At 40.1% G+C, this 25727-nt stretch overlaps 1 protein-coding gene across 10 annotated transcripts in view; it reads right to left on the reverse strand.

Annotated features, from left to right (window-relative positions):
* Positions 1 to 301: 301 nt before the first annotated feature.
* Positions 302 to 25727, reverse strand: part of TSHZ3 (teashirt zinc finger homeobox 3) — a 214436-nt gene continuing 189010 nt past the window's right edge. For all 10 annotated transcript variants that reach the window (XM_085551086.1, XM_085551087.1, XM_085551083.1 and 7 more), the window contains one exon: positions 302 to 5107. In XM_085551086.1, the coding sequence (XP_085407212.1) occupies positions 1908 to 4934 (3027 nt within the window). In that variant the 5' untranslated portion in view covers positions 4935 to 5107 and the 3' untranslated portion in view covers positions 302 to 1907. The remainder of the gene's footprint in view (positions 5108 to 25727) is intronic.

Below are 25727 nucleotides of genomic sequence, written 5' to 3' on the forward strand. Positions count from 1 at the left end.
CTTCAGGCCTGTCTTCGCAGCCAGCCTTACCTGATGTTTAAAAAGGAGTTATAATGCTCATTTATCTGTTCCGGAGGAAAAAAAAATTGTTAATGCAGCCTTTGAATAAGTGCTACCCTGCTCTTTAAATGCTAAAGTTCACTAAAACTCCAGTGATTTATGTGCAGCTTTTGACTGCCAGCACCTGGCAGATGAAGAAACCTACTCAAGCTTCAGTCATAAACAGATAGCATACAATTTAATTTTAATGTGCTCGTTAGTCGTAGCACATTTCAGACATAATTGTGAACGCAACACAAAATTATAGCAAAAAGACAATTTTAATGCTGCTGTAGAAAAAAAGGTTATATGAAGAGTCATATAATGGTGCTTCATTGTCAACAACAAAACAGGGCACAGAGTGCATTACAGTGTCTGTGCTGTTTACATGCCAATATTTTATACATAGATTCTCATATGGTGTCAGCTGTCAGTTACTTCTGCAAATTAACTGCCAAAAATGGAGACGAACAGAATCACTTAGTGTGCTGGTAACCACGGGTTACCTTTCATATGCCTAAAGATAAAGCTGCAGTATGGAATCTTGGGAGAATAATTAGGCAGAACAAAACAGAAAGTTACCAATTGAAATAAAAAGGCATTCTACAATAGGAAATAACAACCAAGAGCGCTTATAAATAAGTAAAAGAGGTTATATCACAGAATGCCTCATAACTTTTAAGCAAAGTATTACAGTACAAACATTTTAAAGGCTTTATCAATGTTTAGGAAATACAGTACAAGTTTTTCAAATAGATTTAACCCTTTGAGCACTGAGTTTATTTTGAATTTTCTCTTTTTATTTTCTTTTATTATTATTATTTTATTATTTTTATTTTTTTTTACTAATAAATACCTTTAAAAGTCACGTTGTGCAAAACAGTTATAATGCATGCCAGGGATGCAGTCCGTGGCTTCTGTTTCTTTAGACGGTTTTAAAAAAGAACAAGGAAAAAGAAGAAAAAAACAACAAACAAATGATAGCAACGCTAATAAATATGTATAATTTAAACATGAACCTCTATTAATATAGATGTACTGTATAGCAAAACAAAACAAAACATACTTTGCTTTAAGAATAATGTTTCTGAATACTTTATAAATGCTATCTGTGGTATCTTTCATCATACAATTTACAACGTTCTGATGTTAAAAAGAAAAACCGTTAGGCCTAAAAAATGAAATATACACTATATATAGCAGTTCATACCTGGGGTTATCAGGTACAAAAAACACTGTCGCTAAAAATGCTGAAGAAAAAGAAAATGGCATTAACCACAATCACATTTTCCATAAGAGATTTTGAAATCTATACAATATATACATCTGTGTTTCAATGTGAAAATCATAACTTTTAAATTTCAAGGTGTGAGCCACCTCTGCATAAATGGAGGTTCATATTTGTAATCAGAACTAAGCTGGTAAGGGTTTAAAAAAAACCATATCCATACATTTTTACCAAATTAATGCAAAAGTGCTTCAAAGTACTCAGAGGGCTAAAGATTACAGGGTGAGAAATACCAGCACACTTAGGTCACATGAAAAAAGTGCACCAGAATCAGTTATAAATGCTTAATTAAACTGTCTGTTAATGCATGCAGCTTGATGCATCAGAGGGATGCATAGCAACTAAATCCAATTTACACAAAGTTCCAAACACTTACCACTGCATTTTAACCTTCATATTTTACCAGTAACAACAGCTGATTATGCACCTCTAAACACTGTACAGTTATACAAAACAGTTCAGCCCAGAGCGACTCTGGAGTTAAAATAAGAACATGTGCCAAGAATTAAACAGTAGCTTTAAGGCGTCTTTGACAGTTTTCCTCAAAGCAAATTACAGTTATTTTAATCAAAAGCAAATGCTACTGCTTCTCTAACTCTGAAACATACAGAAGATGATCCTCTGGTGACTTCCCATGTGTTTTACTAAGATGAAGTTTAACAGCATGCTTGCTTGCAAAAGTCCTGTTACAAAGTTTGCACTGGTAAGAAGTTCCGATATCTTCCTCTGGAGAGGATGTCACCAGCTTTTCAGACGGTGACTTTGCTTGTGCTATCTGATTGTTAATCTGTTCACTGGACAGTTTGGACAAGTCCCTTAACCTGAAACCCAGATGCGATTCAAGATGACTGATATAAGTTGAAGGAGTTCTGATCTGTGAAGCGCAGTCATTACAAAAGAACACTGGATGCCCAGTGTCCAAATTTTTAAGGAACTTAGTTCCCCCCGTCCTTCGGAGCTGGTATTTCACATTGGCTAGCCAATGGCTAATCGTGGTCATTGAAAGTCCCGTAAACCTGGAAATGTGCATTCTTTCTTGAGGGCTCAAGTCTGACATTATGTATTTCCCCTCTGAAGTCTGCCGTAAACTAGCTGCAAACTGGGCCTGCAAGATGAGCAAGTGCTGAGGGTTCCAGTTAGACTGACGTCCCTTCCTTTTCTGAGCTGGTGTACTCTCTTCTGGTTCCTCTATTGTGGTACCATCAATGTCAGATTTCTCAGATATGCTGGAAGGTGTGGAAGATTTTGATGTGTGACTTTCTGTCAGGTTCTTCAGCATATCAGATATATCTGACAAGGCATTCTCGCGTAGCGGCGAGTTTGACATGAATGACACGACTGCAGATGTCTTTGCTGTTGTCACTGTAGATGAAGAAGATGCAGAAGATGTCGATGTGGATGACAAAAGCGCTGAACCCAAAGAGCAGCTTTTGTCACTCTTGCCTTTCGTCAAATCTATGGGTTGGTCATTGTTGACATGATAAAAATAACGGTCTAAGTGGTCTGTTTTTTTGGACTGGAGAGGTGGGGTGGCCACTGCAGCCTTTTCTGCCAAACTGTTGCTCATTTTAAAAAGCATGCTCATTGGATCCAGTGCGGGCAAAGATGGCTTTGCTGCCTTCCCAAGGTGAATATTCATGACAGACTGCAGTGCACTTAATGGGTTTACAAATGGCTGTTCAGGAGGGTGATCAGTAATGATAGCCGTGCTGCTACTTAAAGAACCTACAATTGACTTAGCAGGCTCTTTCCCGTTTTCCACAGGTTCTACAGTTGGACTGTCCTTGCAGCCATCTCTTTGAGGGACTGGACTGTTTTGCTGGCTTTTAAAGCCACCATCATTGGAGGCCTCCATTTTAAGAGGTTCGCTGACTTCACTACTGCACGGTGAAGGCGTTGCACGTTTCATTGGAGAAAGCTTTCCTTCGGGATCCTTCATTTTTTCTTCTACTTTTGCCACCTTCTCAGTGACTTTCTTTACTAATTCTTCCATAGCGTGAAAATTTGTTTTTGGCACAGGTGAGGTCTGGCTGCTTGGTGGAGATACCAAGGGCTGGCTTTTAGATGGTGATACTAGTTCATTGTTGCCAAACATGGGTTTTAATGGTGTACTCTTCCCAGATGAACCCAATGACAGCTTCATCATATTAGGCAGCTGATAAGCAGCATGAATGCTGGGGTAGCCACCCCAGCTCGGGGTGCCATTCTGGGCTTTATTTATAGCTGATGTAACTGTGTTTTCTAAAGATTTCAATATATCCAGTCCCCCTTTAGGGCTTTCTTCTAGGTCGTTTTCAGTCAAGTAATGGTATTTCGAAGAGATATCATACTTCTCCTCATCCTCACTTGACTTTTCTTTATCTTTCATTTTGTCATCAGTGGTGCTTCTTTCTTTATCTACTTCTTTTTTTATTTCAACATTTAATTTAGGGGAGACGCTAGAAGGCGTATTGGAAGGAGATGTGAAAGTGGTGGCAGCTAGTGGCACAGACTGGACCTTCTCATCTACTAAGGATGTTATTGTAGGTGTTGCAGGGGCTTCTATAATAGGCTTCCCTTTTTTCATGGCAGAGTTGGTGACTTTAATGAAATGTCCCGTCACCATCATGTGGGCAGTGAGTTCCTGCAGAGTGTCATGAGAACTCCCACATTCCATGCACTTCAGAATTTGAGATTTCCTCGCTTCAAAGTGCCAGGCATAGCTGGCACCGTTCTGGTGACCATAGCGATTATTTGGTGTAATGTAAGGATTGGAATTCTTTTGAAGTGCATCGCTGGTGTCTGAGACTGGTGCTTTTGGTGTCCCACCTGTGGAATCTGGAGAACTTGGAAGTTCAAGCTCTAGCGATGCTTTCTTTCTAGTAGCTGGGATAATTTTAGCTGCTACAGGTGTAACAGGTTCCTTCAGAGGCACTTTTTGGTAGTGTTTTGTTTTGATCATATGAACACTCAAATCCTGAAGAGATTCAAATGAATGACCACAGTACATACACTTTAATACTTTCTGGGCATCTTCTTTCCCTTCCATTTCAAGCAAAGAACGTTTACGAGGTTTGGACCATCTTTTAGGGTTATTGTTATCAGTTTCATGGTTGTCATCTCGATAATGTCCCGTTTCATTCATGTGCACTGTTAATTCTACTAAAGTATCATAGGCAGCACTGCAGTCTTTACAGCGGAATTTACTGGCTCCAGTAAATATAGAGCCATAAAGCTTACTGCTTTGTCTGTACAATTGAACTGTGCTAAAAAGGCTTGGTTCAGGAAGAATTCTGCTCTGAGAAACCTGCTGCAGTGTTTTAGCCATTGCAGTCTGGTGCCAGTCAAAGCTGCCACTTCCACAACTGCTGCTGCTGCTGCTGCTACTGCTGCTGCTGCCATTTGTTTTTTCTGAAATTGGCTGGTGAAGATTCAAATTGAGATTGGACCAGTAGGAATTGGAGAGGAAGTTGTTATATACAGCTTTCATTTGTTCTAAACTATCAGATACGGTAGAGTCTTCAAGTGGTATTGAAACCTCCTTGCTCTCTTCTTCATTTTTAATAGAACTGCTCTCAAAGTCTGCCATGCGGTCACTCGTCTCACTGATATGTGACTCACTGTCCATTTCATGGCTTGAAAATTCAGCTGCTGGAGAGTTTTGGTAGCTTTGGCAGTTCTTACTGAAGTCTTTTTCTGGACATGCATATTTTGCAGAAGGTTCTCCATCAGCTGTGTTTTCATCAGCTTCCACATCTTCTTCCACCAGTGCTGCTGCTTTTAGTTCATCTGAAACATAGGCTATTGTGAAAAGAAGAAAAACAAGTTAGTTTCTGCTGATCGTACTTTCACTCAAGTGCTTCAGCCAAAGAACTGCACTTATTTGTAAAATTAAACAGTTAAAATTTAGTGTTTCTTCTGAGCAAGAAAAAAATCTGCTCTTCAAACATAATTTGCCACCTTATTCTTCTCAAGGGGCAACAGCTTGAAATTAAAACTAAATTTGAAATTAATGAAGCACATTCTGGAGCTGGCATTCATTTCTAAAGTAATAAATTACTTGTATCAACCTCAGAGACAGCAGTTCCTGTCTGTCAATTAATATGTCTTATGCTTCTCCTACCCCTAATGCATTTCTTAACAGACAGATTCACAATTTAAATTAAGCAAGCATTTTTTGCTCATTACAGTTTTGAGACTCAATCCTTAATAAATATAGAGTACAACAAACATCAAAAATTCCTACAGAGTAAAAGAATTCCCAGTTGCAATAATCAAAAAATGAGATTTTCAAGAAGTTATCATTTTTAGGAGTATCATATTTTATAGGAGAAAAGAGTAAAAGGAGGTGACGCAACCTTCTGAAACAACTCACTAGGAGCAGTTGAAGGATATTCATTATGGGTTTAACAAATGACCCATTCACATTTAAACATACCTTTCTCAACAAGAAAGCCCGTGCAGAATTATGTCAGGAGCTATGTCAGGAGCTAGTTCAAGAAAATTGGTATGCTGCACTCATTCTTGCTGTATAAATATATACAAGACCTTCCAGTGGACCTTACAAATGTCAAAGTGTTTGCTCTTTAGACTACTTTGTCAATATTTACTCAGCATAAGCTACACAGACACCCAACAGGGATCCTGTCTTTTTTTCCTTCTCAAGTAATGCAACTGGTGATGTAAATTTAAGATACTCTTCCTGAATAGGATAGTTGGGAACTGACAGTAAACACATTCTCTTTTTCTCCACTGCTTCTGTGCACGTATTCTACATACAATAAATCTAGCCTAGTTTTTCCTTCAGGAAAGAAAACTATGGTTAGGTTAAGAGAGGGATCATTAATTGATAAAAATAATCTATTTTTCTATAGTGAGTTAATTTGCAGCTGTTCTGTATTTAGTGGAATTTACAATTTGCTTGCAATCTCTCACAATTACAATTACAAACTTCAAAAGAATGTGTTTCCAGTAGACTGGGGGTAAGGACACTTGGCTTTTGACCTTCTTCATCTGGAATGTGTGGGTATCTGTATCGTAAACACATCTATAGCTTGTTTATGTAGGCAATAATGCAAAGAAGATAATGATTAGCATCCCAAGAACACCTGCTCTAGCTCACAGACAGAAAAATGTAGAACAGTATAGTAGATACCACATATACAGTCTTGAACCTTCCAAATTGTGATTATATATTGCCAGAAAATCACAAAAGAAGAAAGCAGCTGTTAAAGCAACAATGAAATCAGACTTGCAGTTTCACATGCAGTACTTCTGCATTCAGTTAGGAAATACAAAACATTCACTGCTGTTTCTCACAAGGCTCAATAGTAGCAAGTCTGCCTCCAAGCACATAAAATTATATAAACTGATCTACAGAATAGTTGCTGAAACTCTGAAAGCACAAACACAGCACATGAATCAACAGATAATTGTGATTAAGTATTTCAGCTCAGGTCATTTAAAAACAGAAGAGTCACACAGCAAAGTTCTTATTTTTAACATTCGTGTGAAAGTAGTTTGAAATAATTACGTTTAAAAACTTTCAATTATTGTATTATTTTGGAAATACTGTTAAGATCAGACTTTAAAAGGAGGCATATGTGCTCTAATGAAACAGAGCCGCTCTGTTCCATTTTATGATTTTTCCAAATATCTTGAAAGAATTAAAGATTCTTATTTTATGTACACAACAATCATGCTGGCAATATGTAGCCAGGATTAATGTCTATCCAGCAAATGCTTCCAATGAAACCACTATAAAGAACTTAACACCTAAGAAGATGGATTTCACTCAGTACTTTTGTTCCCTTAAACATGGTACAGATTCCTTTTCATCTCAATTACTCCTTCCATCATGTTTCTAAACTCTACCAAATCGGGTTAAAATTATATTCTAAAGCTGATAACAAAAAAATAAGTAATCACTGCTAACATGTAAACAACTGGCTAACAACTGCCTTAGTCTGATCCACGCCAAAGATCCAAGTGATAAGAATAAGGAAAGATGGAAGGAAGAAATGACAGCATGAACCAATGATCTGGAATCAAATGTACTCTTTTCCTTTACTATCTTGTGGAGTTTTTTCTTTTAACCCTCCCTTTCCTTTGCTTCATGTGAAATTGAAGACACACTCTCCTTTTAGGTCATAAAATCCAAGGTTATTGTCACTCTGCCTGCAATAGCAAGCCCTGCACACCTGCAGGCTGAGATGAAAGACCAAGGCACCCTATAAATGTACCCATTCTTTGCTCCTTCTGTCCATTACATGCTCGTTCTCAAGCACTGGTACCAAAGCCCTGGGCCCTGCACACCATGCAGCTGCTCCTGTAGACTGGGGCTCACCAACACAGACAGGGGCACAGAACCATGTCCCTATTTTGTGTGGTTGTCTTTAAATTTTTGTTTCTCCTATTAAAATCTTATATATTTTGTTTGGATGAAACAATCATATTGTCACATTCATAGTTTTGTTCAAGAGTGACTTTTGTACTGGGAAAAACCTCCAGCATATGGCTCATTTAAATGTAAATCTATTTACCTTTCATGCTTTCTTTGCCCTTTTCACCAACTATCAAGCATATTTGCGTGTTAACCAGGAGCTGCCTCCTCTGTAGCTGTTCACCTTCCTAAGCTCAAGTTGCAAAGCCAAGTTGTGACATCAGTCTTTAATCCAGACACAAATGACAGTGTGGAATTTAACTCTGCAACTTTCATACAGTGATGGTTTGAACAACTCCTTTCACTCTTTCCACTGCACAAGGGAGAGGAGGGATGAAACACAACTTACTTCCAACTTCTTCAGCCCTTTAACTTAAAACACACCCCTAAGTGGTTTGTGCAAGAAGCTTCTAACATCTTATTCCAAGGGCTGGTCACCTAGCACTTGCTTCGGGGCTTGAGCATAGCAGCAGGAGGCTACCCACCAAATCCTGGGCCAACATAATAGCAGATTTGGGCCATTCTTAAAGATTTCCAGCACCTACATTTAAGTTTACAGTGGCTGAAGGGCTCATCACTCCCTGAAGCCTTGTCCTCAAAGGGTTGATGCAACACACAATGTGCACATCTCTTCCTCAGAAAACCCTGCCAAACTGTAATCAGTATGTGGGACAGATGAGGATAGAGGGTTAAAGCCAAAAGACAATTCCACACCACCAAACAGTATGGGAAGCTCTGATCCTGCTGACCTCGCCACACTTGGCTCAGAGGAGCGGGACAACTAGTGCTGTCTGCTTGCAGATGAAGGTGACAGCTTTGCTGTTACAGAAAGTAGGACAAGGAAGACAAAGAGATTTCATCTTAGGTTAAGCACCTACAAGAAAAGCAAAGACACTATGTAGAAAATAAGAATAAAATCAGGAGGTGATGGTAAAACAATGAATCCTGCAACTTTTCACCAAGATATACTGCCTGGTGGAGATTGTCTTTAAGAAGCACTGTCTGCAGGCCACCTTTACTCAGCCACTTGCTTCTTATTAGAAAAAAATAAAAATAAAAGAGAGACTCTTGGTTTGATGTGTTTCTAGTGCAAAGTAACGCCTAAACAGCAGGGCATCTGTACAACTGTTCTTCAATGCCTTGACAGCAAAGTATGAGGTTAAAAAAAAAAAAACACTTTAAAGGCAATCTTAACAGCAGAAGAAGTTAATAAGAATGGAAATGAAAGAAATTATGTGCTTCTATATTTTTGTTTTTCACTTCCCAGTGTCAAAGAAGAAAAAAAGTCACAGTTCTCCAAAAAGTTTTTAGTTTACATCTTGTAGGACATCAAAACCCACAGGAAAATGGCTGAAAGATGAGTACTGTTGTCACTGCGATATAGCATTTGACAGAAGATGGGAAGTAGTTCTATAGGGAGGCTCTCAGTTCCTACAGAAGACGAGGGCATTAAAGGGATTCCGAAACCTACTGCAGTTGCAGCTACACAGAGGTTGAGAACAGACAGTTCCTTCATTAATATTTGTTATAATTATTAATTAAACTGCGAGATAAAAATAAAATTAACACATTTGATATAAATATCTAAATGTAAGTTGTATTATAATGGAATTCATTTCCACAGAAGAGGGAACTACCTTCATAACTGAGCTATGGATCATTTCTTTGCCAGTGGAAATAAATTGTGATATATCACTACCTAAAATGATGTATATACATCCTGTATAGACGCTAATAAACTGATGGTCCTCTCTTTATGTAGACACCAGAAGAACTATAGACTCCACAGATATTCTATACATGTATACACTGTATGCATCTGAGACCTCATATTTTGGCTTATATTTAATTGAAGCATTTTTGAAATGTCTTGCTTTCACCAATGTTTTATTTTAAATAACTTACTGGGATATATAAAAACTAGAATACAAGCTTTTCCCTTGGAAAAGTATAAAAAAATTCAAATATTCTTCTCACAGGAAGAAAGTGTTTGACTCCAAAAGTCAAGCATCTAATGGATCTAATGGTTCATCAAAATACTTCAGTTCCTTGGAATTATTTTGGCTTTAACCAAACAGCCTTATATTAGAAAATCACATCCGACTTTATTACTTATTTATGCATGGTTTCAAATAATTGTTTAATAGTAAGGTTCGTTTTCTAAACCAGCTGACTTTTGAGTGCATCTTGAAAAACACTTCTTACCCCTTTAACAAAACTTTAACCCATTTTCATCTCTCACCTTGAGAACAGAAGAAAGAGACTGAGAGCAAGAAGGATAACTGTATCCTTCTATCTATCTAAGGAGTTACCCTCTCAAACAAACAAACAAACAATTTAAGCAATCTACAAGAAAAATCTTTGAAGAGGCCACAGTTTCTGTGGAGCCATTCAGCCAATATGGGGCACAGCCTGAACACAAGCCAAGGTCATGCCAAGAGGAAACAGAAGTCCTGAGATGCTCTGACTGTGCCAATGGACCCTGCTCACAATTAATGAAGAGAGGCAAGAGAAAACCAAGTGGACTGAGTCAATCAAAGACCTAACATAACTGTAGGCATATAAGAGCTAGTCTGTTAGAAAACTCCCACTCTGTAGGCCTCTCACTTACAGAAGGAAAGGCAAACATCTCACCCACATAAGCTATTTCTATATGGAGACTGACTAATAATTCACATGTAGCTGAAAGTGTGTTTGAGACTTCACCACGTGGCAGAGCCGTCAGTGTACTCCTCAGCCAGCGGCAGAAGGGGGAAGCAGGAGAGCCTCCCTGCTCACCTGAGTGGCATGTGGCAACACTGCCCATAAACAGGCATGGCCATGCTGATTACCCAGTACCTTGACCTGTTAGAAAGGTAAAAGGTTCCATTTTACAAGGGCTTTACCAACTGTTGTGGGAGAAAAATGTTGGTTCCAGGTGGAGGGGTCAGCATTTCTCTCACCTGTTGGCTGAAGTAGGTGGTACCCTGCACTAAGGTACAGTCCACTCCAAAACTGATTATTCTGCCCATTGGCAAGATCAAGAATATTCATTTGAACACGCTGGCTTGATGCGGTGTACATGACTCATGCTTGTTTAGCTGTTTGGGTGGTTTTTTTCCTGCTATGTTGATACACTTGCAGCATTTTCACACCAATAACACTGTACTACAAAGTTACCAGGAATCCACGCATGGATGGAAGTCACACAGCACACAGACCTAATGGCTGGCTATCATTAAGCACCAGAAACTTTGAAGTGTACTTCTGTTTGCTTCTTTTTGTATATACTGCAGCAGCTATCTGATACAAAGAGCTTAGAAACTGGCCAAAGGAAGCTACTCAGCTGCTCTAATCCAGCATCCTGGCCTGGTATTATGTTTGGAGTAACTTCACAGAGCTCAAATTAACTGCTAAGTGCTAAGAATTACATGGAAAAGAATACACAGTGAAGAGATGGGAACAAAAACTGAGTTTACATGTCATTACAGTTTGGGCCTTCAGAGCAAAAGCAAGCAGAACCAGAGCAAACCAAGTCAATAGCAAGCACCTTTTCCTCATGTCACTGTGCTATATACTCCCCCAGCTTTTGTGCAGTTCAAAGGAGGGTGAAAATTCCCATCTCCTTTTGACTTCAGACTTAACTCTGCCATATGAAAGGTACCGCAGAGGCAACCTACAAATGAAAACAGTAAACATTCAAAAATTGCTACTAATTCTGCTAAAGGAGGCATTTATCTTCCTAGAACCAAACACTGTTTAGACATTTGTTAAATGAGATATTCCTGTGCAAAGCTCACATTCATGTATTATCTCCTTCATTAAATACACACCTGAAAAAAACAGAATGCTATTATATTAAATGCTGGCTTAGAAACAACCTAGCACCACTGGAAAACATCACTGTAATTTTGCGTTCAAAAGATTCAGTGACTGCTTTACTCTTCACTGCAACAGCAACCCTGTTCTTATCCATAGTTTATAGCTGCAGACCTGGAAATCCAAGGAAGTTAAAAATCACTTGCCCAGTGCCAGACAAGAAGACAAGTAAAGAAGCCTACAACTCCTACAGGTTAATATATATAATGAAGCTATTTACACAAAACATGACAAGAAAGCTTAAGTCTGTGTTTCTGTTCCTGTGCTTCTTCACAGTGTGTGTATGTGACTGCAACCTACGTGTATAATTGAAAATAATTGACAGTTTTCAGCTTAAACAATTACTAAGTATAAAACACCCAATGAAATATCCACAGGTGCATGCACTGTGCAAAATCTCAAGTCTGGGGCTAAAAATCTCCTCTGAGCCAAGCTGCTGGGACCCAGTAAATGCTGAATCTGCACACTGCCAGAAAACTCCTTTCCACAATGGGGAAAATTGTGGATAGGCTTTTAAAATGAGGAGAGGAAATGTCCCATCCCTCCCCCATGTCGCTTTCTGCTCCCAGCACATAGGAGGCTGTGAGCATAAGTTCCACTAGGGCTGCACTAGACATGAAAGATGATGGATCATGGCCCACTCCTCCAAGGCTGTACTCTGCCTTGCTTTCTGCCACTGGCCTGAACTCCCCTAATTCAACTTGTTGATCAGGGCTTTTATAAAATCTGTTCAAATTAAGCATAACATCCCATCTTCCTAAGACGATCACACTGCAGAACAATGTACCCTTGTGCACACAGGGTCTGAGATCTGTCTGTCCTCGAGAGCTGATCTGCCTTCTCACACAGTATGTTTCTAACAAAAAGTGATCTAACAATTAAAAAAATTTTGAGAGACCCCCAGTCCAAGTTACTCCCATATATAATGCACAAAACCATTTTAAAAGAGATTTCCTCCCATAAAACTTGCTTCCAGATGCCATAATTATAGAGTTGGAAGAGAGCATCATGCTTATGAGAAACCGGTCTAACAGTTAAGAGAACCTGCCTGATCAGGAAAAACAGATCTCTATTTTGTTCTCCTGAATTTGTAGCCACATATACACAACAGAGTTGGCTTCCTAAAATGCTGCACAGAAGCAGGGGGACAGTTTACATCCCGCTCTGCGTGCCCCCAGTTGATGACCAGAAGCAGCACACGATCGCCATGTCAACACTATGGGCTTCTGTGAGGACAAAAGACCATTGTTTGCTATTGTATTTTGCACTTGAGGATAGCAGAGATTTTGATGGTCCCTATGAGCATGAGCCTGGAATGTCTGGCTGATCCTGCTGGAAGAGAAATGGGAGAAAAAAAATGCCTTGGCCTTTCCTGTCACAATATAAACCATCTTTCACAAGTACTGTCAGAACTGGATCAAACAGGTACATATGAAACAAAGACTGTGAACACCCACTGGGAATTCTCACTTGCTGTTTGGTTGAAGATTGATGGCCATCAATACTCAGAGTGCTTTCCTCTTCCTCCCCACCCTGCAGGTCAATGGGAAGGGTGCCCTTCCTGTCAGCACACCAAAGGCACAAATGTTCACCAAAGCACCAAAGCTCACTGCAGGAATACCAAGCTCTTACCTTGGGAGGCTCATGAGCCAGCTAGCCAGCCAGAGAGGGGGGCAGCATCAGGGGGCTCAAAAGCCAGATACAAACTGTTGGTGTAAACAGCTCACAAGTAGCCCAACAGTCTGAAAACATTCACATAAACTTAACAAATACAATTAAGTATGTGCATTAGTAACAGGAAAAAAAAAAATCTACATTTGCTATATAAATTATTCATCACAAGTAAATGTGATCCACTCTAAGTGAGACAAAACTGGTTTTCTGTTGGTTTCTAAGACAGTTGCTTCGTGTAAAGAACTACACACGTATTAGATTATCCCACTCCAGGCAAACACATATTACAGCAAGAAATAAGTAGAGAAAACAGCCTCATGTTATGCTTTGCCCCTGATTTTGATTTAGGAGGTACACTGGTTCTTGGACTCTTCATGGGATTTCTCTATGCACAGAACTACCATTTCCTCAAGTAGACAAAAAATATTTACCAAAATCTCCAAAGAATAAAAATATTTGGATTTTTTTTTCAATTTTATTTTTTTAAAATAACATTCACTGACAACCCACTGCTAAGAACAGCCACATTCTCTACACAAACTTATGAATTGGTTCTCAAACATGCAGTGACGCATTTTCTGCCTGATATCAGCATTTGGGTGGCATCTTTCTTTTAATCACTGCAAAGCACTCAGGGCATTCACCAAACTAATACAAGATTCACAGTCAAATCCAGGATAAGCAGGCATGAGCATAAAAGTTCTCAATATGGCTCTAATAGCTCTTAATTATTATAATCCTTCACTGAGCAAACAGATGTTGTAAGGGAACTTTAGTTTCTTCAAATGCAGTAATCAAACCATTCTGCTTCTGCCCTGCCTCTTTTCAGTAAATGCTTTGTATAGCAGAGTGGAAATAGCAAATTTAGTGGCAAAATGACCATTTAATTGTCACAGAAATCTGTTTTTGAACAAAACTGATGCTGTCGTTTCTCGTTAGCCTCATTTATCTGAGACTTCTGATTGCAGTTTAAAACTGTGGTGTCTGAAAAACTCTTACACCTCCCTTTTTGTAAGCACCCCATGTCTTTGGTTGCTCCCAAACTGCCCATGTCTTACAAGCTTTACAGTGACCACAACACTGGCTGTGTATCTGTGTTTAATCATACTAACATTAACACACATCCCTGGAGCTGCAGCCTTCATTTTTCTTGCAAACTTGAAATTCCCATTGAAGCCTTTCACACAGTACTTTCAATAGCTATTTTGGCTGCAGCGAGTACTTACAATAAAGTCCATACAAAGGTATGAATGGTATAGTAGAAATCCAAATGATTTCAATCACAATTTCAGCTATTGTGAACTTGTACTTATAATGAAGTTTCTCCATGAAAAAAAGGAGTTCACTGTGGGCCAACAAAGCTTTGTGTCCTTTCACAGTTTTTATTCAGCTCTCATTTAAGAAAAACAACTATTGACTACTATATGAATCTCAGGACTTAGAGAAAGCAAAGATCCAAAGGATTACCTCTACAAGATGGTCCCCACTTGTTTTGTATGGACAGCAAAAAAAAAAAAAAAAAAAAGAAAAAAGAAAAACAAAAAAAAACCAACAAAAAAAGCACTGAATATTCATTTTACTCATTTGCTAACTATACTAATATACTCTTTTGTAAATGAGCCTCTATCTCCAGCTCTAGCTATTGAACTGAAGGGTATTTGAATAGGTGGGTTTTGCTATAATGCCACACTAAGATAATGTGCTAGAAACAAATGGTTCACTGATTCCTGAATAGAAAATTCACTGGAAAACCCTGAGAACCAGAAGATGAGGGGGAGGGGATTAAAACGTCTCCTCAGAGCCACCAACCAAACCCTTGTCATTTTTAGAAGATGCTCCTATGGCACAATATGAATAGTTTATAGTCACAATTGTGAACATTCAATGTCATATAAGAAAAGACACTTGTCAAGAGCCTTTCCCTTACAAGCACCCTCATCATGACCTGTGTTAATGAAGTTAATTGAATTTAAGATCAATAATGGTTAATTATTGCAATTTGACATTCTGAGATAAATGGCTTTAAGACAGAGAAATGTGTGTGTATGTGAATTCTCTCCAAAGAAGGTGAACATGTTACAGCCTAAGAGGGATCACACAGTCCTTCCATTGATCCTGGTACAATCTGATCGACCTAATCCTCTGATGAATGTGGGCTTTTCACAGCTACAAGTAAATGTTCTACAAGACTACTCTAACCCTTGTCACTGACCAAATCTATATGAGCTGTACACTAGAAATCTATTGAGATAGATTAAAGAACTGCTGTAGAAACAAGAGATGCTTCAATAAAGATGAAGTTTTATTATATTGACTACTAATGTTACATGCACTGTGTAATTATGAATGCTTATGGATCAAAAGAGCTTAATTTTGGCCAGTTGGATATAAATGATCATGATTGAAAAACTGTATGAAAATTAAAAAAAAAAAAAAAAGAGAGAAAAAAAAGAAAAAAAGAAATCCAACAACCACCCTGAATTTGATAAACTATATGTGAATGTTCAATGAGGAAGAGATTTCAATATCATCCTCATAATACACCAGAAGATGCTCACAGACAGGTATTTCTTTCATAAATTCACTCATCAACCCACTTCATTTAGGTTTCTTTTAAGTTTACCTTCACAATAGTTCCTCAACAAGAAGGCATTTTTTCAAACGTGTTAGCAATGATATTCTTACATGCATACCGAACAAGTTAAATGACCACTTACAAGATTTATAATGACAAAGTAAATGTCAAGGAAAAAGTATTACTGATTGCAGAGCACTGACAATAAAAAGCCGCTGAAGAGTTCTGTCAAAATGTAAGATTATGCAAAAACACTATTGAGAACACTGCTAATCATCTGCTCTTGTCAATTACTTGAAGGGTATCTGACAGCATATTTACATTAAACACATTTCAGTAGCAAAATCCTTAATGCTGTATCAGAATATTTTCATTATCATTAGAAATCCTTTAAAAAGTCCTTTTGCGGCAGAGCATGATAGCAACAATGATGTAATAACTATCTCTGTACCAGGCATCTATTTCACGCTATTATAGCTACATAACATTTGAAATAATACGACCAAAGATTAAATATACATGTAAGATGGCAGTCTCCGTGTTCCCTAACCCAGTGTTGGTACTTTTCAAGTTATAGCCTTGTGAGAGTCTCAAACGAAGCACAAACGAATGACCTGCCTTTGTCTGTCCATTCTTTTAGCCTTTTACTCCTCATGTGGCCATATTTTATTATGGCAAAAGACATTATCAAGGAGAAATTTTTTCTAAATCTTTGATTGTAACTTACAATTCAGCTGCTTTATGACGAGCCACATTAACTACCAGTACCTTTCAAACACAGTGGAAACTTATTTTAGTTACGTCTATCTTATACTTTATGGAACCCTTCCTGCAAAATAGAGAAATAAATGAAATGTAATGAAAATGAAATGTTGATCCTTTCCATGCTTCAGCAGGCGTTGCTAAAAAAGCATACATAACCCTGTTGGATGCGTAAAACAGTACGCACACATAAAAATGGACAGAGCGTAAACATGAGCTGCCTTTCAGAAGGAACTCATTGTGGCCTAGAGGAAAAGGAAGGAAAATCAGTCCCTAATGTGGCTTGCAGGATTGATTCATGGTCCCTCCACTACTCTTGTTGCAGACATCACAGTTTACCTGTCTGTAAAATGGGGAGATAGCCCTGATGCTCTTATTGCATTTAAGAAAACACTCGTTGAAATGAACCTTGTAGAAAGCCCAGCTTACACCACACCTTACAACCTGGATCAAATTCAATCCTCATTCCAACCACACAGCTAAATGGCATTACAGACACAGCCTTCACTTTTTAAGTCAAAGACAAAGGTGATTTGTGTAATAATAAAATACCAATCTGAAACGCGTTCAGCATACACATATCCATTCTCACGTACCTATCCATGCCTACTTGCTTTCATCTGAAAATCAGACAGAGAGCTCCACCCTGCCAGCTTGCAAAACCTGCAGCAAGGGCCAGCACCTTGTCCTGCCATCTTCTTATGCAGCAGCCTTTGATGCAGCATAGAAGCACCTGCAAGCACAAGCAGCAACAGCCGCTGGACCCTACTGGGTGTTGCACAGACCTGACACTGTTCCAAGCTGCTCACAGCTATGGACAGACTTCTGCTCTCCTCTGAGCTGCTGGCCCTGCCCAGCTAACTGCAGTCCAACTCCAACCAAGTCACCTGAAAAAAAACATAGCTCCATGCGTCCCTCCTCTCTGTCCCATCCATGTCAATGCCAAGCCCTCCACTCATTTCTGAGACAGCACAGCTGGGTTCTGGGGAGGAGAGCTCCCAGCAGCAGTGCTTCAACAGAACAACACTTAGCTAGGCTAATACTAAGTCTCTGAAAAGCTATGTGCTGGGTAGGTGTTGTTTTTTTTTTGGTGAGTGTGTTATTTTAAATGTAAAATACATTGATTGATCTCTCCAGGAGAGCAGGATTTTTTTTTTTCCCAAGTGAACAAGAAAAACCTTGGTTCCCAAGACAAGACCTAGTTCTACATGCCACACTGCAATCTCAATTGAGTTTTATTGTTGACCTGAAAACAGTGATTTCCTTGGAAATGCTGACACAAACATGACTATTGCTGCTGCTGATACACATCTCACATAACACTGAATCAAAGGGATGTGGGAGGATGTTTTAATTGTTAAATTGAGTAAAAAGGACACAGAAGAAAAAGTAACAGCGAGTAATTTTCCATGTGGGATTCCTGTTGACCTTAATGGGAATTCTGCATAGAAATCAAAGGGGGACCATGTTTCCAGGGGACCATGTTTCTGGGGAATTAATCTGTTCTCTTAGAGAGGGGCACAGAAAAGAAAGGACTATCCATGTCAATACGTCAAATTTGCAGTCAAGAGAGACCGACTGTCTCAAGAAAACAGAAAGGAGATACTGAGCCTTTCACTTCTAGGTCACTGGCTTAAATCCTGCTTATTTCAGCAGTGACCAAAACTCATTACCATCCAAGCTTGCTGTTCAGTGACCAACAGCATGTGAAAGGAGCTTGTGGCCTCAGAGGCAGGTGCCCACTGTTGGCAGTCTCAGCACAAAGATCAAGGATTTGGATGAGCAACAAACAGGAATTTCAGCTCAGCCTGGGGCATCAGTCCCTGCCCCAGTGGCATTGCAGGTGCTCCCAACCCCAAAATTCTGGTTGGATTTTCTGGGTGACCCTGGGCTTGACTCACCACCTGACTCTTCCTCATCCCCTTGGGCCACAGAGAGGACCAATGCCATCAACTCAATGCCTCTGCTGCTCGTGCTGGTGGGGCCATGTGGGCACAGCTGTATCCATGTTAGAACCATGATGGTTCATGTCCCAGGAGCTGCCTCGTGCCAGGCCTGCTCCCTGAGTGTGGGCCAGGAAACCTGACCTTCTGACAGGGAGACCAGGACCAGCCTCTACGTGTCAGGAGGACCTCAAAAGAAAAGAGATGACTTCATAGCTCTTCGGTGCAAAAAAAGAGAATTGGCACTCCACAAATAAAAACAGTCTAACGCCTTTACGAAGATTTACAGATGCCACTACAGAGCCCTGGGGTCTTCTCTATCATTAGTCGCAAAAACAATTTAGACTATGACACCACATGCTGAATTGACCCAAACCCCCGGGTTCCCCCCAAATAAAGAAGTTTAAAAAAAAAAATCAAAATCTTAATATGTATAATTAAATTAATCATCATAAATTACTTTTTAGCACAGAGAGTTAGATTTATAATATCATTTTCAAATCTCTATGTGAGGTTTAAATATTTTATAGCATATGTGAGTTAGAGGGAAATGTGTCTAATGGCTTAAATATCACTGTAGAGCAGCAGACTTTGACAAAAACTGTAGCACAACTGTTTCTAAGGTAGTTTGTAAAAATTATTTATTTCCATACCAGTTAATTATGATGGGAGTCTTTGTTGAATGCACAAGCATTAAAAAAGTGCTGATATTTTATGCATCTTTAACTGTAACGTGCTTCCCTGCAGCGCATTGGTAACTCCTTGACATTTAACATTCACTCACAGCAACTATAATAAGGGGTTTGATTGCTTCTTTTGCAGATGCAGTAATTTAATAACTGTGATCAGTTGCATAAATTTACTATACAACCATCTTAAGTTAGCCACATTAAAATTAAGCAAAATTGTAATCTGTTGACAGATTATTGCTCCTGAACAATTCTACTAAAAGCATTTCAGATTAGCTTGTGCCACAAGCATTTTTGTTTTATAAGCTTGTAAAAAATACTGCTGCTGTTTTTTGCTTCCAATCTTGCTATTAGACAATTACGTGAAATTTGATGCTTTCTGTTAAATCACCTGGACTGGCGAGATTTAGTTATTTGTAGCGCAGTGAGCTCTGAATTCTGCTATTTGAAAAATACCGGTTTGCTGGTGTCTTTGCCCTCTTTCCCAGTAACCTTCTGTGCACAACTTTGCACCTGAATGAAAACACGCAGGGAAGAAGCTCTTCTGAACACAACCACTGTGCTGCCTTCACCCTTCCCTTATCAGGTAAGGGGAAGGTCTGCTGTCTGGAGGACTTGCACTTTCCCTTCCTTTCTGTAAGCCTGAAAGCCTTTTTCCTGGAAAACAATGTTTACACAGAGCCCTTCTGCCTTTACACCTACCAAACAGGCACTTCTGTAGCAGCTAAAATCACACTGGACATTGCTGTCCTAACCTCAACGTGGCACAATGGACACAGCTTCAAGGCCCGCTGGCTAAAAAGTTAAAGCAGCGTTTAACCAAGCAGGGGAGCCATGAATATGTTTCTGATACTTCTCAGCAAATGTCTTTAACCATCTGCTTATGCTTGCCAAATGTGCTTCCCAGTTTCCAATTTTATCAGTGTTTAAAAATACTACCTCTTTTAAAAAATGAGGGTGATCCAATGACACATCTATACAGAAAGAGAGGCAAGGCAGTGCAGTCTCAAGGTCCCATTTCACCCAGCAAGAGGCCGCATGCTGGGAATGGCGGAAGTGAGCATGGCAGCAGCATCCCAGCACCGCACTGGGAGCCCACCGGGCCAGCTGCATGGCATGGCTGCATACGCGGCCTGTCAGCACGGTGCCGCAGCCCGCGGGGACGTGTCAGGTCCCATGTAGGCGGCCTCCTGCTGCCAGAGGAGCATGGCCACGGTTGACAAACGCGAGGGGACTGGGCTAGCCAACAGCCTGCCAGGAGGCCTCACAGTCAGTGCCTATCTCCTGATGGCACGGACATGACGGCATGGCTGTGACACGGCATCTACGTGACATATTTGATGCACAGTGATGAGGGAACAGGAGGTTTACGGAACTTCTAAAACATGTACATAGACATGTGCCACCTGGCTTTATTTTATCCATACTTTTCCAAGACAACCGTTGTCATTAAACACCAAATAGGCATTTCTCCTGTAAGTAACTACTAATCTTTTATAATCAATTACCTTACGCAATTATGTTTGTTTGCTTCTAATTATAACTAATTATCCTTCTAAATACGTTCTTTAGATTACCAAGAGAATAAAAATAGGGGCAGAAGAAAGTGAGAGTAGATTATGATTATTAAAAGAAAGGGAAACATACTAATTACTCAACAAAAATATTCCTGAAACATTCATTTAAACTTCCCAGACAGCACACTCAACATCTACACTCCATTTCACTCGTGGCATACTTTGAACACATAAAAGCTTTGAAGTGAGCAGTGAAACTTTCCAAATACCCCCTGTCTCTTTTGTTCTACACAGCCAAAAAGAGCTTTCCATCGATTATCATGCTCTGGACAGCACCTATATTTTGTATCTCTTTGGTTACCCAAATGAACCAAAAACCTGGCAGGATTATATAAAGGTGGGAAGACACTTTTTTCTGTCCAGGCCAACCTCAAGGAATTGCTTTGTGTATTACAACAAGGAATGCTGTCAACTCTCTTCCATCTAGCATTCATGCCATCTAGGTAAAAAAATCAAGAGGTAAGCTAGGTGCTTTACACCCATCAAAATGCTCTTAAAAATACCCCTGACCCCATCAGATTCTTCCAGAATTCCCCCATGGAAATTGCCCTAATTATTTTCCTTGTGCCAGCAACATAATGACACTACTCACGGACCTTCAGCTCACATGTTCTGATGATGAAAGATGCAGGGCTTTATCTACAGAGGATGTAAAAGCAGCTTTTTGCAGAACCAAAAGATGTCAATTCTCTATCAGAAAGAAACAATTAAAACTAGATAATGGTTATGAACAGCCCTGACCTGCTTAGAGCCCGAAGGCTTTGCTTCACTCAGGACTCCACTTCTTCTGACTGCAGGTCAGCCCTACACAAACAAAGCCCTAACAGAAATGTTACTGAGGAAATAATAGCCATTTCCAATGATAATACACAATTTTAGTACCTACGCTTGCCTGATTTAGGTGGTCGGCTAACATGTCAAACAGCCTGCCTTAGTTAGGTGAGCCTTTAATGGGTAACTGGCAGACTCTGGCAGCCTTATTTCTGTTTTAGATTTGGTTTGTCATTGGATATCCATTACCTGCCATTCATCTTTGATCTCTTTGGACAGGCCTGATCAAAAGATGTCATTTGACCTACTCCACTTGGCAGAAACTTGTATGACTCTCATAAAGGGGGCACCCCAGCTATAAATAAAATGACATTATTATTTTTCTGTCCTATCATGTAGAAGAGACAATTATGATAATGCAGTGTCTGTCACTTGGAGCCCAGCAAATTGCTAGCTCTCATGCAACTGTTTAGCTTTCTTATTTGTTTTTTGTCTGTTTTCCTCCATTTCAAGTTGAAAATAAAACAGAATTGAAATCACTAATGCTCTGCCTCACACTCTGACAGTCTCAGGGTTTCCTTTTATGGGACTGACATGCAGATGTGACCACCAGACTGTTTGTCGATGGTGGGTGGTGGTTAAGTGCTGTGTTGGCAACACGTCGCAACAATGGAATCAGGTTTATACTTCATTTACAGCTCTGCGCACAGGCTCGTATCTGAATGCAGTGCTGGTAGAGCCTGGTAACGGCAAGCGGATAAAATCATGGCGAGAGTTTATTGTATCTTTAATGAAGTAACGACAGAGGAACGTATCAGCCCCTTCTCTGCTATCAGGGGGCTTACCAGTAAGAGTGGGGTTCCTGGAAAGAACGAGCAACAGGCCAGCTATGGGGATGCTGTCTGCCTTCTGGTATTTTTCCAAGTGGCGCATGTACCCTATTCCAACAAATCTGCGTCTCTAGCAGAGTACACTGTGTGCATGTACACCATACAGAGAGCACAGTGCACACAGACTGCTCTGTCTTCAGACCTGGCTGCTTAAGAGCTCAGTTTGGCCCCAGAGTCCTGTGACAGTCCTGAGGCTGACACCCCACATCTCACACACCAGGGATAAGCAGGATGCTGTCTCTGCAGCACTGCGGGCAGCTGCAGGAGGTAGGAGCTGCAGCCATGGCCCTTGGTGGCACACACCCCACTCCCTCTGTGCCACATTGCTGCCTGACAGAATGCTGGCTTCTGCCCTGTTGTCCTGGGACTGAGTTTGGAGTAAAGAAACAGTCACAAAATGAGGTGCCCCTCATTTTGACAGTGACACAGCAGCTATCACACACTGGTCCAGAAATTCACAGAATTACAGAATCACAGAATTATCAAGGTTGAAAAAGACCTAGAAGATCATCTAGTACAACCATTGCCAATACTTCCTGGCTAAATTCAATACAACCATTCACTGTAGGGACACTGCAAGACTACCACAGCTAGCAGGTAGAAGCACACACAACAGCAGCCCGCTTGCTGGTGAGAGAAGATACAAAAGCACATGCAGCTTCATTGAGTATTTGTTTGCTTGTTCTTCCCATACTAGAAGCACTGCTGCCAGTAAACAGATCTCTGACAGAGATGCTGGGAGAGAACTGAAACTGTTAAGGGCTTGTAAATACCGAATAGTTAGTCCTCATTAATTATTTGCAATTAATTATTCATGATTAATTTGTGCCAGAACAGGAATGTTTGATTCCGAATTAATTTAATTCATTTCAAAATTGCTACTTTAAATTCCCACCCTACCACAACATGATATAATCTCTCTCTGTAGACAAGCCCTAAAATATTAAAAAAGCATTAAAAACAAAGGCACAGGGGCATGTTTTTACACAGAAATGCATGCCGTTTACCACCTTTGCAATATACTTCATGCCTCCTCATCCAAAAAGCAATTTGGAACAAAATGGAGCCGTTCTGGTGGTCTACATATTTCTCATAATACGGGAACCAGGGAAAATGTCCTTTATCAAACTTGGGAGGGGCCTGAAACAGAAGTCCACAGTCTTAAAGCTACTGTAGATGGATCCCACTTGTACTGCAAAGGAAAGACAGGTAGGCTCTCCCCAGTCACAGCTGTGCAGACAGTCTCAAGGGATCTGGATACAGTAAAAAACACCAACAACAGAATCTGGAAACAAAAAGAAAAAAGAAAAAAAAAGAAAAACAAAACAAAAAACCAACAAAACCAAAAGAATTGTAAGGGGTTTTTAAAAAGTAAAAAACACCTAGATCTTTTTCTCAGGAAATTAAGATTACTACAAAGAAAGCAGATGGTAGGCCTTAATAAAATTCAAGTACATTTGGCAGGGAAGCCTCTTCCTCTTGCAATGGTGCACGCTATTCTTCTAATGTATTACAAATTGTGCCTCCAATATAGCACAGTTCTTTCAAGTAAGCTCCATTACAATTTTAGCTTCTTAACAACACGCACTGAAAAGAGTAAGACACAAAGAACATCAACTTTTCCCACTTGGGTTTCTACTATTCAGAAATCCTCAGCAGAGATAGGAGTCAAACTAGGTAATCAGCAGCACCTTTAGAGAAGTAACCCAGGCAGTCCTCACTATTCCTGCTTTCCAAAACAACTGCAGGACTGAGCTTGCTGTTTCAGAGATAACCCTTTGGTTGTTAACTCCACACTACACCCAGCCAGTAAAGTTAAATGAGAGCTTTGCTTTTTATCAGTATTATCTCTTTTATCTCTTTTAGGGTACAGATGGAAAAAAAAAAAACCAAACAAACAAAAACAGAAGGTATCTTAGTCCAAGGGTCTTATCACAAGGGGAGGCTCTCAGCAGAGACTGAAGATTGCACCAACAAGTCCCAGAAGTGCCATGTGAGCAGACACCCAGGTCTGAACACACAGGAATTCATTTTCCCTAAACGCAGGTCTCTGAGCCGCTTCTGAGAACACACAGAAGTGACCAAATGAGCAGTGATCCGAAAGGAAAGCACCGGCCTTGGTGAACTGAGGCTTCTTGGCATGGGATAATGCACTAAGGTTTCAATCGAAAGGGATGAGGCTGAAAGGGAAAGCAGCAAGCAGAACACCAATTCATCAGTTGTGATGAACGTGCAATGACGGCTAATCCCAGCTTATGCTGAACTTTATGGAGCAGCATCCCCAAAAGCTGCTTTCTCTCTCTGCCAGCTCTGAGGAGCAGGATCAAAGTCAGCTTCCGTGCATGGTTCTATCTGCTCACACAAGGGTGTAGGAACTGCCTGCCTTAACCCTATCTACGGAGTCACTCCCTTCCTCTGTTTACTGCTCAGACTCTTAAAAAGCAATGGGAGCATTTCCTCAGCGCTGAACTGCACATGCAGCTGTGCTTCTCTAGCTAAGCTGTATCTGTTAACCAGTTACAGCTCAACTGCAGCAATTGCCAGCATCCCAGTATAAGAAAACCCTGTTTTGATTTAACAAGTACAAGTTGCACTAAACTGATATGAAAATGTCCAAGTTAAACTGGTTTAAAACTGCGGCTTTCATTAGATCAACCCACAGCATGCAGGCACTAAGCCCTGCCTCGTCATCAAAGGCATCTCCCAGCTGGCTCGTTTAGCAATCTGCCTTCCGTTTTGTTACAGCTGACTCCTTTGTAATTCTGAATCTCTCTCCAAAATTTCTATGGTATGTGACGCTTCTCCCTCTTCTCTGATAAAATGCTCCTTTTTTCAGAGGACAAAACAGGGAGTTTCCCTACAAAGCAGCCTCCCTCTCCCGTTTCAGCCAGACCCACTGCCAGTTGCTGCAGCAGATGCCTGTGCACCCCACGTCTGTTCCAGCCCCGCAACACTCTACTTGCAGGTTACGTCTGACTTAGTCCTATGGCTTTTGCACAACTCAGGCAGCAAAACAGGAAAAATTTGAAATGTACCATAATGCATAAGAGCTAAAAGAATTCATTTCAGAACAATTTCTAGCAGCTCTTCCAACCAGGTACTTCACTGCATTCTACTTATCTGCCGTAAAATTTGGCAGATTCCTAAACAAAAGACCACAAAATCGTGCTTCAAAGAAAAGCAGCTATCACCTGAAACATCAATGAATATATGTTAATGAAATGGTAAGCTGTTTAATAA

This window comes from Coturnix japonica, chromosome 6 (genome assembly GCF_054131305.1).
Source record: "Coturnix japonica strain WE chromosome 6, WE-NBRP24, whole genome shotgun sequence".
Lineage (NCBI taxonomy): Eukaryota > Metazoa > Chordata > Aves > Galliformes > Phasianidae > Coturnix > Coturnix japonica.